The sequence below is a fragment of the Hyperolius riggenbachi genome, chromosome 8 (assembly GCF_040937935.1).
Source record: "Hyperolius riggenbachi isolate aHypRig1 chromosome 8, aHypRig1.pri, whole genome shotgun sequence".
Taxonomy (NCBI): domain Eukaryota; kingdom Metazoa; phylum Chordata; class Amphibia; order Anura; family Hyperoliidae; genus Hyperolius; species Hyperolius riggenbachi.
The window spans coordinates 33,039,463-33,054,867 of record NC_090653.1 but is presented as its reverse complement, the minus strand read 5'-3'; the positions used below and the strand labels follow the sequence as shown (position 1 = coordinate 33,054,867).

Genomic DNA, 15,405 nt, shown 5'->3' with positions numbered 1-15,405 from the left:
CTGTGAATAGTCTGTACCACATTGAGATACCCCCTCTCAAGGGGATAGTACTGTTTAAGAAGGCATGAATATGTTTTGGCAGTGATGGAATAGTTAAATTAGTTGCTCCAATCCAATGTTTGAGTCTTAAATATGTGAAAAGTTGGGATACATCTAAATTGAATGTACTTTTGATTTTCTCGAATTCCCATATTTTATTATTTTCATAGATCTCGTTTAGGTACCTGATACCTACTCTGGACCATTCAGAAAAACCAATATTCCCAATAAGGTTGGCTATTGTTTTTAACTCCAGGCGAATTTGGGAGTTATGGGTAGAGTTCAGATTTGAATATTTTTTATAATACTGCCAAGATTTTAGAGCGGCCTTACATGTTATAAGTGTGGGGGTGGGAAGTTTTGCATCTACAAGGGCACCTAAAAGGGCATCTTTTAAGGTTATCGGGTAGTGTGATTGTTCAATTTCTACCCAGGATTTCTCATGGGTGTTTAACCACCATTGTTTGGACATATCTAGGATACAAGAATGATAATATATCTCCATATTGGGAAGTCCTAGCCCTCCCCTATTTTTGGGAGTATATAAAACTCCCATTTTGATTCTTGGCTTTCTTCCTGCCCAGATAAACTTTGAGATAAGACTGTTTAATTTTGAGAAAAAGATTTTCTTCAAGGGAATATTGATTGATCTGAAGACATACAAAATTTTAGGTAAAACTAACATCTTAAACGAATTTAGTCTACCAGCCCAGGATATTTCCACTTTAGCTAGTCCTTCTAGATCTTTCTTCACAGAGGCTAATAGTGGAGTGTAGTTAGCATCATAGAGGCCATCAACCGAATTGGTCAGGTGGATACCCAAATATTGGACAGATTTTAGAGCCCATGGGAAAGGAAATTTATCAGAAATCTTATTTTTCAAATCTTGGGATAAATTAAGATCTAACATCACCGATTTGGAATGATTTACCTTGTAATATGAAACTCTAGAGAATGCTTGCAAAGCCTGCACCGTGTTAGTAAGGGAAGACATGGGATTGGTCAGGGTCAGAATCACGTCATCGGCGAAGAGCCCAATTTTGTAAGATTTCCCCCCAATGTCAACTCCGTGTATATCTTGGTCATTCCGAATGGACTCGGCAAGGGTCTCCATGATCAATGTAAAAATTAACGGTGACAATGGACACCCCTGCCGGGTCCCATTCGAAATATGAAAGATCTCAGAATAAAACCCTGATGCATTTATTTTTGCAGATGGGCATGAATACAGTGCCATTATACCCCTTAATATGTTTCCAGAGAAACCAAATTTTTTTAAGGTGAGATCCAAAAAGGACCAGTGGACCCGGTCGAACGCCTTCTCCGCATCCAAGGTTAGGAACAGAGAAGGCGTCCGACCGGCCTCCAAAGAGTGAAGCAACGAGACCATCCTCCTTGTACCATCTGATGTTAATCTGTTCTTGGTGAAGCCAACCTGGTCGTTCTTTACAAGTAAAGGCAAAAGGTTTAACAATCTATGAGCGTGGATTTTAGCATACAATTTTGTATCGGAATTCAGCAATGAAATAGGTCTGAAGCTAGCCGGATTGGAGAGGTCTTTGCCCGCTTTTGGTAGAACCACTACGGTGGCTGACAGGTATTCTTGTGGGATATGACCTGATATTCTGAATGAGTTAAAGACCTCTGCCAGCCGGGGGGCTAGAATAGTAGCAAATGTTTGTAAGTATTCATTAGAGTACCCGTCTGGGCCTGGGGCCTTACCTTGCTTTAATGTCTTAATTAGAGACATAATCTCTGAGGGTGTAATAGGGGCGTTCAGTGTTTCTAGCTGGTCTTGTTTTAATGAGGGAAGATTCAGAGATGCGAGGAACTCTTCAATATTGTGTATTGAAGGTTGAGGAGTCGTAGGATCAAGTTTTATATTATATAGTTGTTGATAATATGTAGCAAAAATGTCAGCTATGTGTTTAGGGTTAGTCACCCTCTGTTTTGTTTGCGGATCAATTAGGAAGGGAATTCGAGAGTTGGCTTGTTTTATTTTGCATTTCTGAGCTAGTAACGCTCCTGATTTATTGCTCTGGGAGTAGTATTTGGATTTTGTTTTGAGCATGTTAAACTCGAATTGGTGAAGTAGTAATAGTCTTAGCTCATGTCTTGCTTGAAAAAGCTCTTTCATTGTCTCTTGGTTTGTTTTATTTTTATTCTGCATTTCCAAATTAGAAATTTTTGATAGTATAGCTGACATTTGTGCTTGCCTACGTTTAGATTGTGAAGACCCCATCTTTATTAAGATCCCTCTAATGAATGCCTTATGGGCACTCCAAATCGACACCCCTCCTATTTCACCATCCTCATTCCATGAAAAGAAATTTCTTAAATTGTCCTCGATATAAGTTTTATTATTATCGTCTTTTAAAAGTGAGGTGTTTAACCTCCATGGGCTACGTTTAAAGTCCTGTCTAGATTGTAGTATTGTTATTATAATAGGGGCGTGGTCTGTCCACGTGATTGAACCTATTTTAGAGTCAGAGACCTTTTGCAGGGTGAGGCTATCCACCAGGAAGAAGTCTATCCTGGAATAGGTGCGGTGGACGTTTGAGAAAAACGTAAAGTCTTTTTCGGAGCCATGTAGAGCCCTCCATGGATCATAAAGGTTTTCCATGTGAATAAATTTACCTAATGGATAGGTAGATTTTGCATTGGTATTAGATGAGTCTATACCCGGATTAATACAAGCATTGAAGTCACCTCCATAGACAACCTCACCCTGTTTGATAGCCCCCACCCTGTCATACAGCCTTTTCATAAAAGCTGCTTGGCCCTGGTTAGGCGCATATACACATACAAGTGTGTAGGTGAAGTAATTAATTGTGCAGATAACAATAATAAACCTACCCAGCGGGTCCTTCACAGAGTCAATAATATTTAATGCTAAATTCTTATGAAATGAGATTAAGACTCCTCTTTTTTTTTTCTGAAAATTACTAAATATTGTTTGAGTGAAATTAGCATGGTAAGAGAGGTGGTTGTGAGCTTCCACTAGGTGGGTCTCTTGCGCAAAGATTAAGTCTGCTTTGGCCTTTATAGCCTCTTTCCACAACAAGCTTCTTTTGAAGGGGGTATTAAGCCCTTTCACATTTAGTGAGAATATATTAAGTGCCATTTTTAACCCATTTGCTAAGAGCTTTGTATTGGGCAAACAGATAAGCTGGTAAATATACTATATAAGATAAGAGCAGATACATTAAAAGGCAGGTAGCGACACAGTAATGCATACATTTTGAACAAAATGAGAACCTATTATACATTGAACAATTGCATATCCCCCAACCGTCCCGTTTTCGTCGGGATTCTCCCGATTTGGGGGGGCCCTCCCGCTATCCCGGGCCCCCCCTCTTGAATCCCGACGGCTGGGCAGACATTTGGAGGCGGAAAAACTGATCGAGGCTCCAGCCGCGGTACTGAGGGATGCGGGAGCCCGGCTTCATTACTTCCTCCCTCCCTCCCTCTGTGAATGCCCCCAAATGTATGTCCGTGTGCCCCCCCTCTCCTCCCCTCCCTATAGGCAGAGTGATCGCAGCGGAGCGGGCAGTCGGGTCCTCTTACGCGTACTGTCTCTGGCATCCGACCTCCATGTGCTTCCTGTTTACTATGACGTCACAGGAAGCACATGGAGGTCCGATGCCAGACAGTGTACGGCATGCATCAGCGGTAAGAGGACCCGACTGCCCGCTCCGCTGCGCTCACTCTGCCTACAGGGAGGGGAGGAGAGGGGGGGCACACGGGCATACATCAGGAGGGCATTTAGAGAGGGAGGGAGGAAGTAAAGAAGCCGGCTCCCGCATCCCTCATTACCGCGGCTGGAGCCTTGATCAGTTTTTCCGCCTCCATTCTCTGCCCAGGTCCCCCCCCCCCCCCACACACACACAAGTGGCACCCTCCTCCCCACCCACGGGCATTCTCCCCACCCCCTCCACTGACAACCCCCCCTACCCACCAAGTGTCAGTGTACCCTGGCCCCAGGCACCCTGGCCCCTGCACCCTTCCCCAGGCACCCTGCCCCTCACCAGACACCCTTCCCCAGGCACCCTGGCCCCTGCACCCTTCCCCAGGCACCCTGGCCCCTGCACCCTTCTTCCCCAGGCACCCTGCACCCTTCTTCCCCAGGCACCCTGCACCCTTCTTCCCCAGGCACCCTGCACCCTCCTTCCCCAGGCACCCTGCACCCTCCTTCCCCAGGCACCCTGCACCCTCCTTCCCCAGGCACCCTGCACCCTCCTTCCCCAGGCACCCTGCACCCTTCTTCCCCAGGCACCCTGCACCCTTCTTCCCCAGGCACCCTGCACCCTTCTTCCCCAGGCACCCTGCACCCTTCTTCCCCAGGCACCCTGCACCCTTCTTCCCCAGGCACCCTGCACCCTCCTTCCCCAGGCACCCTGCACCCTCCTTCCCCAGGCACCCTGCACCCTCCTTCCCCAGGCACCCTGCACCCTTCTTCCCCAGGCACCCTGCACCCTTCTTCCCCAGGCACCCTGCACCCTCCTTCCCCAGGCACCCTGCACCCTCCTTCCCCAGGCACCCTGCACCCTCCTTCCCCAGGCACCCTGCACCCACCTTCCCCAGGCACCCTGCACCCTCCTTCCCCAGGCACCCTGCACCCTCCTTCCCCAGGCACCCTGTACCCTTCCCCACTGTCAGTGTAACCTGGCCCCTGCCCCAGGCAACCTGCCCCTGCACCCTTCCCCAGGCACCCTGCACCCAGTGCCTGCACCCTGTCCCAGGCACCCAGTGCCTGGCCCCTGTCCCAGGCACCCAGTGCCTGGCCCCTGTCCCAGGCACCCAGTGCCTGGCCCCAGCTCCAGGCACCCAGTGCCTGGCCCCTGCTCCAGGCACCCAGTGCCTGGCCCCTGCTCCAGGCACCCAGTGCCTGGCCCCTGCTCCAGGCACCCAGTGCCTGGCCCCTACTCCAGGCACCCTGCTCCAGGCACCCAGTCCCTGCCCCAGGGACCCAGTCCCTGCATCCTGCCCCAGACACCCTGGCACCTCCACCCTTCCCCAGGCACCCTGTCCCTACCCCAGGCACCCAGTCCCTGCCCCAGGCAACCTGTCCCTGCACCCTGCTCCAGGCACCCAGTCCCTGCACCCTGCTCCAGGCACCCAGCCCCTGCTCCAGGCACCCAGTCCCTGCACCCTGCTCCAGGCACCCAGTTCCTGCACCCTGTCCCTGCCCCAAGCACCCTGCTCCAGGCACCCTGTCCTTGCATCCTGCTCCAGGCACCCTGTCCCTGCACCCTGCCCCAGGCACCCTGTCGACACCCTCCTCCTTCCCACTGACACCCTCCTCCTACCCACTGGCACCTTCCTCCCCCACCCACTAGCACCCTCCTTTCCACCCAGTGTCACCCTCCCCCACCCACTGGCACCCTCCGCCGCACACTCCCTCCCATTGTCACCCTCTTGCAAAAGCAGGGGTGTGGCTTAAGGCCGCACAGGGGGCGTGGCTAAAGTGTCCCTCTTTCACATCTTCAAAAGTTGGGAGGTATGCAATTGCCATAAGGCCAAGCGCCCCTGGAAGGGATCAGGGAGAACTCAGGATTAGCGCCTGGCGGCCTGCACTCAGAAGCCAGAGCCTGAGCCATAGTTCAGCCTTGGCGGGAAAATAACCACAGAAACTGAAAAGCTCCAGATCTATCGGTGACTCGCCCTTTGCCACTCCTGTGGCAGTTTGGACATTGAAGGAGAATTGCGATGATGTGTAGGATACTGTGGAGGGGGTAATTTCAGCCTTTTGAGAGCCAGCAGACCTTCCTCTGTGTTGGTAATAGAGAATTTGTGCCCCCCATGAGAAAGAAGCAGCTTGGTGGGATAACCCCATTTATAGGGGATTTGGTGCTGGCGTAAAACTGCTGTGATAGGAGCCAGCGCTTTCCGGTTTTGTAGAGTAATCTGTGATAAGTCAGAGTACAATTGAAGCTGATGGTATGGAGAAGGCAGACTGCCTTTGGTTCTGACGTATGCTAGCAGAGCTTCTTTTGTCTGAAAAAAGACAAATCTGGCTATGACATCTCTTGGTATGGTGTCCGGGAGGGATTTAGCTCTCGGGAGCCTGTGCACCCGGTCTAATGAGAATTCAATTTCATTCATGTCGGGAAAGGTAGCTTTTAAGAGGGACTTGATATGGTCACATAAGTCGGAGTTGGTAACTGATTCTGCAATGCCACGGAATTTTAAGTTGTTGCGGCGATTTCTATCCTCTGCATCAGTTACTTTGACTTTAACCCAAGCTATATCCGAGGAATGAGAGTCCATGCACTCCACTACTTTATTGTGTTCCTGTGTGAGTAAAGCCACTTGGTCTTCCGTATGGGAGACTCTTTCCCCGAGAGAGCTAATTGAATTCTGGCTAATGCATTAATGCCCCTGGACATCGATAACTTGAGAGAAAGCAGAATGTCTTTCATAAAATCTTGTGATACAGACTGCATAGAGGTAGGGAATCCCTCAATTGCTGGTAGTGACTGCTCGTAAGAGGAAACTGCGTGTTTGGGGAAACTGCCTACCTCTGTTTCCGTGTCTTCTCCGTCTTGCAGCCTTTGTCGGGATTTGGCCGGACTCCTAGAGGAAGGGGAGTTCAGAGAGAAAGAAGTCTCATCAGGTCCTTCTGGTGCGCCCGCCGCTGTGAGGATTGAGCTGATCGCGACCTCCGCACTTTCACTTGTGCTGGCAGCGGCCTCTGACATGCTGGAGTGTGTCCCGGCGCCATCTTGGGAGGCCCCGCGCGGCTTGCCTGAAAAGAAGTCAGTAAGCTTCTTCGGTCTGTTAGCTCCCTTACGCTTCCTGGAGGTATCCCCATCCATGCTAGTGGACTCCTCCATCGTTTGATGCAGTTTGGTAGGGTCGCAAGTCGCTGATTAGCCGCTTATTAGATAGATCACGAGCAGAGCTCCTCACTCACGCAGCCATCCACCACCGCCGGCAGCCACGCCCCCCCGATAGGGACATAATTTAAATGGTGAAATAACCGGTAAACAAATGGGCAAATACAATACGTGGGTTTTAATTATGGAGGCATGTATTATTTTAAAACTATAATGGCCGAAAACTGAGAAATAATGCATTTTTTCAGTTTTTTTTCTTAATCTTACTGTTAAAATGCATTTACAGTAAGGTAGCTTTTAGCAAAATGTACCACCCAAAGAAAGCCTAATTGGTAGCGGAAAAAACAAGATATAGATCAGTTCATTGTGATAAGTAGTGATAAAGTTATAGGCTAATGAATGGGAGGTGAACATTGCTCGGATGCATAATGTGAAAACGACCGAGGGCTTAAGTGGTTAAAGGATACCAAATGTGAAACAAGCTAGAGAAACCTTGTTCTCCTTCCTGCCCCCGCTTCTAACTAAATGCCCCTTTGGCAGCCTCTTCCCGGGTCGCTGGAGTCGGAACACTACTGCACAGACATTGGCACCTGAAGCCCACATTGGCCCGAAGCGCACCGTGCGTGCGTATGACATCATGGGCATGACGTATTGACATCATACGCATGCATGGAGCGCTCCTGGCCACGGGCGACCCATTTATATAGAATGTGGGGGCAGAAAGGAGGACGGAGGAGCGGTATGCAACAGGACAGGTTACAGTTTATGCCTGCTCCACCCATTTCTCTAGCTTGTTTCACATCTGGTATCCTTTAATTTGCCCAGTTCCAAGTGGTATACAATTCACAGATTTTCTTGCTAGCTAGAAGTATTAACATCTGTACAATATGACCCAGCAGTGTGTTCCTTTCTAGCAGATGGGCACTGTGCATCATGTGACATCTCCAGTAAACAGCCCCAAAAGAGAGGGTGACCGGGATGGCACGCCCCAGAATGGTGCCGTCACCCCACACAGAGGAAGAGGAAGGCCAAAGGGATCCACCAAGGTGAGGTAGATCCATGGAAAATCCCAAATAGCCTACATATCCATGCTACACAAGCAACCTTTTTAAATCGACCTTCAGCTATGACATGTTTGGTGAACGGTACACCCAAAACTTAATTTTTCTCGTCCGTTCCTAGCTCAGCTGGTAGCGATGCTTTTAGACAGGAGGCAGTGAATTGCTTTTTTCGATCATTTAACAACCTCAGTATAAATGAATTAAAAAAAGAAGTGATTTCAAATCAGTATTTGGCATCATTAGCCTTTGAAACACTTTTTTTTACTTAAATTTACCATCACAGGGTCCCTTTACCGAGGCACAAAAGTCATAGTAAGGTCCATCAAGGCACCACCCAACCCTGTAGTACATGATGCCCAGGAGAGAGCACTCATTGTCACGAGGTGTGCTCTGTTCTGGCAGCTGCACTAGAATGACCATTTCTGACCAGACTTTTCTGGACTTTAAAGTGAGTCTGAAGTGGATTTAAATAAACAAAAAAACTGATGCTTACCCGAGGAGAGGGAAGGCTCTATAGAGCCCTCTCGTTCTCCTGCTGGTCTTCTCGTTCCCCCGCAGGCTCCATAGTTTGAACCTTCTGTTGTGGAAAACTTCGGCAGTCTTTAGAAGCACTCGGGCTCCCGAAAACTGGCGGCTCTGTACTACGCACGTGCGATTGCCGGAGAGAGGGCATTCGTGCATGCGCAGTACAGAGTGGCCTGTCTTCAGAAGCTCGAGTGCATCCAAAGACTGCCAAAGCCCAGAGGGAGAGAGCAGTCTATGACCGATCGGTCATAGACTGCTAACGAGAGCCTGCAGACACCGTCATGAGACCGGGAAGGCTGTATAGGACCCAGAGACTTTCCTCTCCTTAGGTCAATAACTGTTTTTTATTTTAATTTTGGCTTCAGACGCGTTTTAGATGAATAGTTATTTGTGCTTCTGCAGAAGAGCGCGGGCACCACATGGTGAAACACCCATCTTCTTTGGTGTTTCTGCCTGCGAAGTAGAAAAAGTACTATCAAAGTGATTCTGAGGATTTATGTTGCTTGTTGGTGATTAAGAATGCATTTTGTTGACTGGCTTCTAAATATCACCCAGGCGAAAAAGTGAATTGCATATGGTCCTTTGTGTTGTGCTCAGTCTTGCCATTTTGTAAGATTTTTTATGCTGAAATACCTTCAGCAACCACACTTTATAGTGGAGTATGGCACCTCCTTGCCCAGCTTCATTCCCAGCTGGTTCTGGCAAGTTCTGGTTTGCGGCCTGTTACCTCTAGCTTGTAGAGTTTATATCTAAGTATTTCTCTGTAGAAATGGACAATGTAGTGCTAAGAATTTTTCCTCGCTTGTAAATTTAGAGCGATGTGTATGAAGCTTAGATTTGGGCCAAACAGAAGTGGAAGGATGTTTTTTAAAGGAGTTCTTTCGCGAATGAGAAAAAAAATAAAAAGTGGTTTATGCATAAACTATTAAACATCCTTCTAAAATAGTGTAAAAAGTTTTTTAAAAAAAATGAATGGTTTCACCAATACAACATGTAATGTAAATAGTGACGGATGACGGACTGGGAGGCTAATCCATTTGTTAAGGGTGGTTTTTTTTACTTTCATTTCACAACCATAACTGCTGCCTACGTAGTCTTCAGTGGTATAACCCACTTCTAGCAGGAACCGCCATTATAGCTATAACAGCTGAGCTCTGCTGAGCTCCTCAATATGTGTTTACATTGTTGCCAGGCAACCACACAGACCCCATGCAGGGAGTCATTTCTGCAAAGAGTCATAAGCTGCTGGGAGAATGAGCCAGAATCAGTCCCATCTACACCATATGATTCTTTGTCAGATTCGATTCAATATGATTCGATTCATTGATTCGATTTGATTCAATCTGACATGTCCGATTCATCATTCGATTCAAATCAATTCAAATTGAATCGAATCATGAATCGGACATGTCAGATTGAATCAAATTAAATCAATGAATCAAATCATATTGAATCGAATCTGACAAAGAATCATATGGTGTAGATGGGACTGATTCTGGCTCATTCTCCCAGCAGCTTATGAATCTTTGCACAAAGGACTCTCTGCACCTGGGTCTGTGTGGTTGCCTGGCAACAATGTAAACACATATTGAGGAGCTCAGCAGAGGATTCCTGCTAGAAGTGGGTTATACCACTGAAAACTACGTAGGCAGCAGTTATGGTTGTGAAATGAAAGTAAGAAAAAAAACACCCTTAACAAATGGATTAGCCTCCCAGTCCGTCATCCGTCACTATTTACATTACATGTTGTATTGATGAAACCATTCATTTAAAAAAAAAAACTTTTTACACTATTTTAGAAGGATGTTGAATAGTTTATGCATAAACCACTTTTTATGGTTTTCCTCATTTGTGAAAGAACCCCTTTAATTATCCCATTTCCAAGTTGCATACAAATTGCATTTTCTTGCAAGCTGGAAATATTAGTATCCTATTGGGCATCTTTACTCCTTGGTAATAAATGGCACAATATGACCCAGCAGTGTGCTCCCTCCTCACCGGCGGGTGCTGTGTGTCACATGACATTTCCAGTACTCAGTCCAAAAAGAGAGGGTGACCGGTATGGTCCGCCCCAGAATGGTGCTGTCACTCCACACAGAGGAAGAGGAAGGCCAAAGGGATCTACCAAGGTGAGGTAGATCCATTGTAGATCACTGAAAAACCATGTAACTTATATCTATGCTACGCAAGACATTTTGCAATAATAATAGTAATAATATTGGGCCTTTCTTGTAGGCGGACACTGTGCGTCATGTGACATTTTCTTTACTCAGCCCAAAAAGAGAGAGTGACTGGAATGGCACGCCCCATAATGCTGACATCACCCCGCACAGAGGAAGAGGAAGGCCAAAGGGTTCCACAAAGGTGAGGTAGTTTCACTGAAAAATCCATATAACCTACATATATGCTACGCAAGCTATTTTGTAATAATAATACAGCAAAGTCCCCGTTATCCGGAACTCAGGCAAGCGGAAGTCTCAACTAGACGGCATGCCTGAGGGGATAACAGGGACTGTGCTTTCGGGGGTTTGCATGGCATTAAAGGGTAGAAACTACTTACTGAGTCTCCAGACACCATCTTCTACCCATCCTTCAGCTCCCTTCGGCTTTCTGGCGTCCGATGCGTAAGTGAGCTCGGTAAGTGGGTGGGGGGGAGGTTTGTGTTTTTTTTCGGCCAGTTGCTTAACCCTTTGGGGACCAGCTGCCTAACCCCCCCTTAAGGACCAGGCCATTTTACATGGGGGGGGGGCATTTGGGGGGGAATCAGGCAGCCGGATCCCCAGTATACCTAGCTAGGCATGGTGTCCAGAGTGTAGCCTGGTGTCCCCATATTGCCAGCAGCCTTTACTCACCTCCCAGGCTCCAGCAATAAGCAGCTCTAGCCCCTTCCGCTCTTTCCGACATCCTCGCTCGCACTGCCGTTAAGTTCCGGGTCACGGTTTGATAACGTCATCAAGCCGTGACCCGACACTTACGTTAGAGCGAGCGGGGATGCCGGCCAGAGCGGAGGGGAGTGACGATCGCTGGGGGAACGTCAGTGAGTCCTTCATCCTCTTCTTCCCCTCAGACCGCCACTGCCAATAGCGATCACTATGATCGGCCAGCGATGGTAGTGATTACGTGATCAGGAGCCAATCGCCATGGTTCCACATCACTGAGGGGAGATGTCAGCTGTCATATGACATCTTAATCTCCCCTTCTGGGGTGCGCACGATCGTGTCGGGAGCGGAAATGGCAGGTGGCGTAAATCTTAGGCCACATCAGTTAGGCAGCCACAAGTGCGGCGTAGTATTTACTACATGCGGTCCCCAAAAGGTTTAAGCAACCGGCAAGCATGCGTATCCGGTATCAGGCGATGTGCTGGATGCAGGGGACTTTGCTGTAATAATAATATTGGTGCCTTCCTCGCAGGCGGGCACTGTGCGTCATGTGACATCTTCAGTACTCATTCCAAAAAGAGAGGGTGACCGGGACAGCATGCTCCAGTATAGAAATGTCACCCCGCACAGAGGAAGAGGAAGGCCAAAAGGATCCACAAAGGTGATGTAGTTTCATAAATAAATTCATATCACCTACATCCATGCTATGTAAGCCATTTTGTAATCCTAGTAATGATAAAACAACCTTCACATTACAATGTGCAGCCAGCTATGACTTTTCAGATATGACAGCCATGCCCATTTCTATGGGCAGGCGGGGCATCTGGCTATTTGAAAGGGGGGCACTCTGGCTATCTGAAAGGGGGGCACTATGGTTACCTACACGGGGGACTCTAACTCTAATTATTCGTTGAACCACTTTTGCTTTGATTGCAGCATGCATTTGCTCTGGCATCGTTTCCATAAGCTTCTGCAATGTCATAACATTTATTCTGGTCCAGAGTTGCATTAATGTTTCGCCAAAATTTTGTAGAGATGATAGGAGAGTCAGATCACGATGCAAATTCCCAAATGTTCTCTTTAAAGAAAATCTGTAACGAAAAAACCTCCCCTAAGGGGTACTCACCTCGGGTGGGGGAAGCCTCCGGATCCTATTGAGGCTTCCCCCGTCCTCCTCGGTCCCACGGTGGCAGAGAAAATCCTCCCGGAGCGGCGGCGATGTAAATATTTACCTTTTGGCTCCAGCGCAGGTGCAGTATCCGCTCCTTCCCATGGAGATAGGCGGAAATAGCCGATCTCCGTCGGGCCGCTCTACTGCGCAGGCGCAAGTCTCCTGTGCAGTAAAGCGGACCCGATGGAGATCGGCTATTTCCGCCTATCTCCGCCAGAAGAGCCGAAACAGCGCCCCCGCTGGAGCCTGGAAAGGTAAATATTGAACAGGCTGTCGGGTCTGTCGGGCCGCTGTTCAGAGGGCTGCAGTGAGGCCCCCGTGGGACAGAGGAGGACGGGGGAAGCCTCATTAGGATGTGGAGGCTTCCCCCTCCCGAGGTGAGTACCCCCCAGGGGACGTTTTTCTTGTTACAGTCTCTTTAAGGCCTGGACTCTATGATAGCCAATTTATGTGTAACAATGTCTCATGCTACCTGAACCACTCTTTCACAGTTTGAGGCAGGGAACACACTTGACAGTTTTCGTACGCGTTTTCTGCACAGAAAAACTGAGAACTCATGTTAATCAATGGGCTAGTACACACTTACTGTATGATACAATAGAGAAGGTACACCGCTACACTGCAGGCTGGTAGAGACAGTGCTGGATCCTGGATTGCTCGATCCAAACAAAGTAGCAGGTAGAAATGGAAGGTCCGCAACAATATCTCTTGAAAATGCTCAAAAATCTTTATTTGGGACGTGTCCTCATATCAGTAAAAGCACAGCTGACATGTTTCGGGCCAGATATTGCCCTTAATCATAGCTCAAAATCACACAAGGTCTCATCTGTTTTTATATAGGTGGTAACAGAGCAGGGTGGGGCACATGCCTCTCCCACTGAAGGAGGAGTTAACCCTCTGGGGGATAATCCCGAGCTGAGCTCGGGGTAAGCCGCCACAGAGGTTTTCTCAGGCCCTGGTGGGCCGATTTGCATAATTTTTTTTTGTTGCACGCAGCTAGCACTTTGCTAGCTGCGTGTATATACCGATCGCCGCCGCTCCGCGCTGATTCGCCGCTACTCGCCGTGCCGCTCCCCCCCCCAAGACCCCCTGCGCAGCCTGGCCAATCAGTGCCAGGCAGCGCTGAGGGGTGGATCGAGACTCCCTCTGACGTCACGACGTCGATGACGTCATCCCGATCGTCGCCATGGCGACGGGGGAAGCCAAACAGGAAATCCCGTTCTGAACGGGATTTCCTGTTTGCTTTGTATGCCGGAGGCGATCGGAGGGGGTGGGGGGATGCCGCTGCACAGCGGCTATCATGTAGCGAGCCCTGGGCTCGCTACATGATTTAAAAAATAAAAAAAATTTAAAAATAGTGCTGCGCCACCTCCTGGGCGATATAATTGTATCCCCCAGGAGGTTAAAACAAATGTCAATCTCCTTATATGCTGCAGTCACAAACCATATATGCATGAATTTATGTTAAAAAAAACCATACAAGGTAAAACATAAAATAAAAGCAAAAAACAAACAAAAAAGAACAACAACAAAAAAATGAGAAGCAAAAAAACACAGCTCTTAAAGTGGTGATTAATAAAGTATTCATGATGTCACCAAAGCCAGATCCCACCTAGCATTCAGACCTTTGGGGACTCTAGTTCCAAGACGGAATATCCATAGAGCCTCCCTCTTTCGAATTATTGATAGTAGATCCCCACCTCTTTTTGGTGAAAAGACCCTCTCTATGCCCTGAAAAATAAAACCGGACATATTACCACCATGTATCTCCCGAAAATGTTTGGCTACATTTGAGATGTTTCTTGTGGACCAGGACGCTCCTAAATAGTGTTCCGCTATCCTCGCCCTAAGGGGTCTGGTGGTGCACCCCACATATTGCAATGAACATGAGGTGCATGTGACCAAATAGATGACATTTTTGGTGCCACAATTAATTAAATGTTTGAGAGGGGACCCATAACCGTTCGTAAGTGACCTGACTGTTTGAGAGTTATTGTGTACTGTGCAGTAATGACATGTGGAAAGAGCACACCTATATGATCCCTTACTGGAAAGCCAAGTGGTGGCATCCATATTAGAGCTGAAGAGACTGGGGGACAACATGCTACCCAGTGTAGGGGCACGCCTGCTAGCAAAACTAACGCCCTTCTGTAGGAAGGGGCGTATGTCGCTGTCTCCCTCCAAAATAGGTAGAAACTTCTCTATGATGCATTTAATGTCACGGAATTCAACACTGTAATTAGTAACAAAAACTGTTTTTTCCATGGGTGTAGCACTTGAAGCAGAGCTACGTATCAGTTGGCTTCTAGGGATTGAAAGGGCTCGTCGTTTGCCCTTATTAATCATCCATCTAGGATAACCTCTATCACGTAGGCGACCCTCTACCACAGTGAACTCCTGCATCAAGGTGCTGTCGTCCGAGCAATTCCGGCGGGCCCGCACAAATTCACCCACCGGAATTGCCCGGACGGTATGGCCTGGGTGACAATTATTAGCCTGAAGAGTGGAGTTACCCGCACATGTCTTTCTAAAGGTTCTAGTGTGAATCCCCCCAATATTCACATCACCCTCCAATGTGAGATCCAGATAGTCAATTCTGTTCTGTTGCCAGTTATGTGTGAAACTCAAATTGCAACGATTGTTATTAAGGAATATCAGAAATGCGTCTGCCAAGGATTGATCTCCCAGCCATGAATACTTTATTAATCACCACTTTAAGAGCTGTGTTTTTTTGCTTCTCATTTTTTTGTTGTTGTTCTTTTTTGTTTGTTTTTTGCGTTTATTTTATGTTTTACCTTGTATGGTTTTTTTTAACATAAATTCATGCATATATGGGTCGTGACTGCAGCATATAAGGAGATCGACATTTGTTTTAACTCCTCCTTCAGTGG

General features: G+C 47.7%; 1 protein-coding gene across 1 annotated transcript in view; it reads left to right on the top strand.

Annotated features, from left to right (window-relative positions):
- Positions 1-15,405, top strand: part of LOC137527274 (serine/arginine repetitive matrix protein 5-like) — a gene marked incomplete at its 5' end in the record, with an annotated part of 93,894 nt that overhangs the window by 55,034 nt on the left and 23,455 nt on the right. The window contains 3 exons of the mRNA XM_068247780.1: positions 7,796-7,924; positions 10,700-10,828; positions 11,876-12,004. Coding sequence (XP_068103881.1) covers positions 7,796-7,924; positions 10,700-10,828; positions 11,876-12,004 — 387 coding nt within the window. The remainder of the gene's footprint in view (positions 1-7,795; positions 7,925-10,699; positions 10,829-11,875; positions 12,005-15,405) is intronic.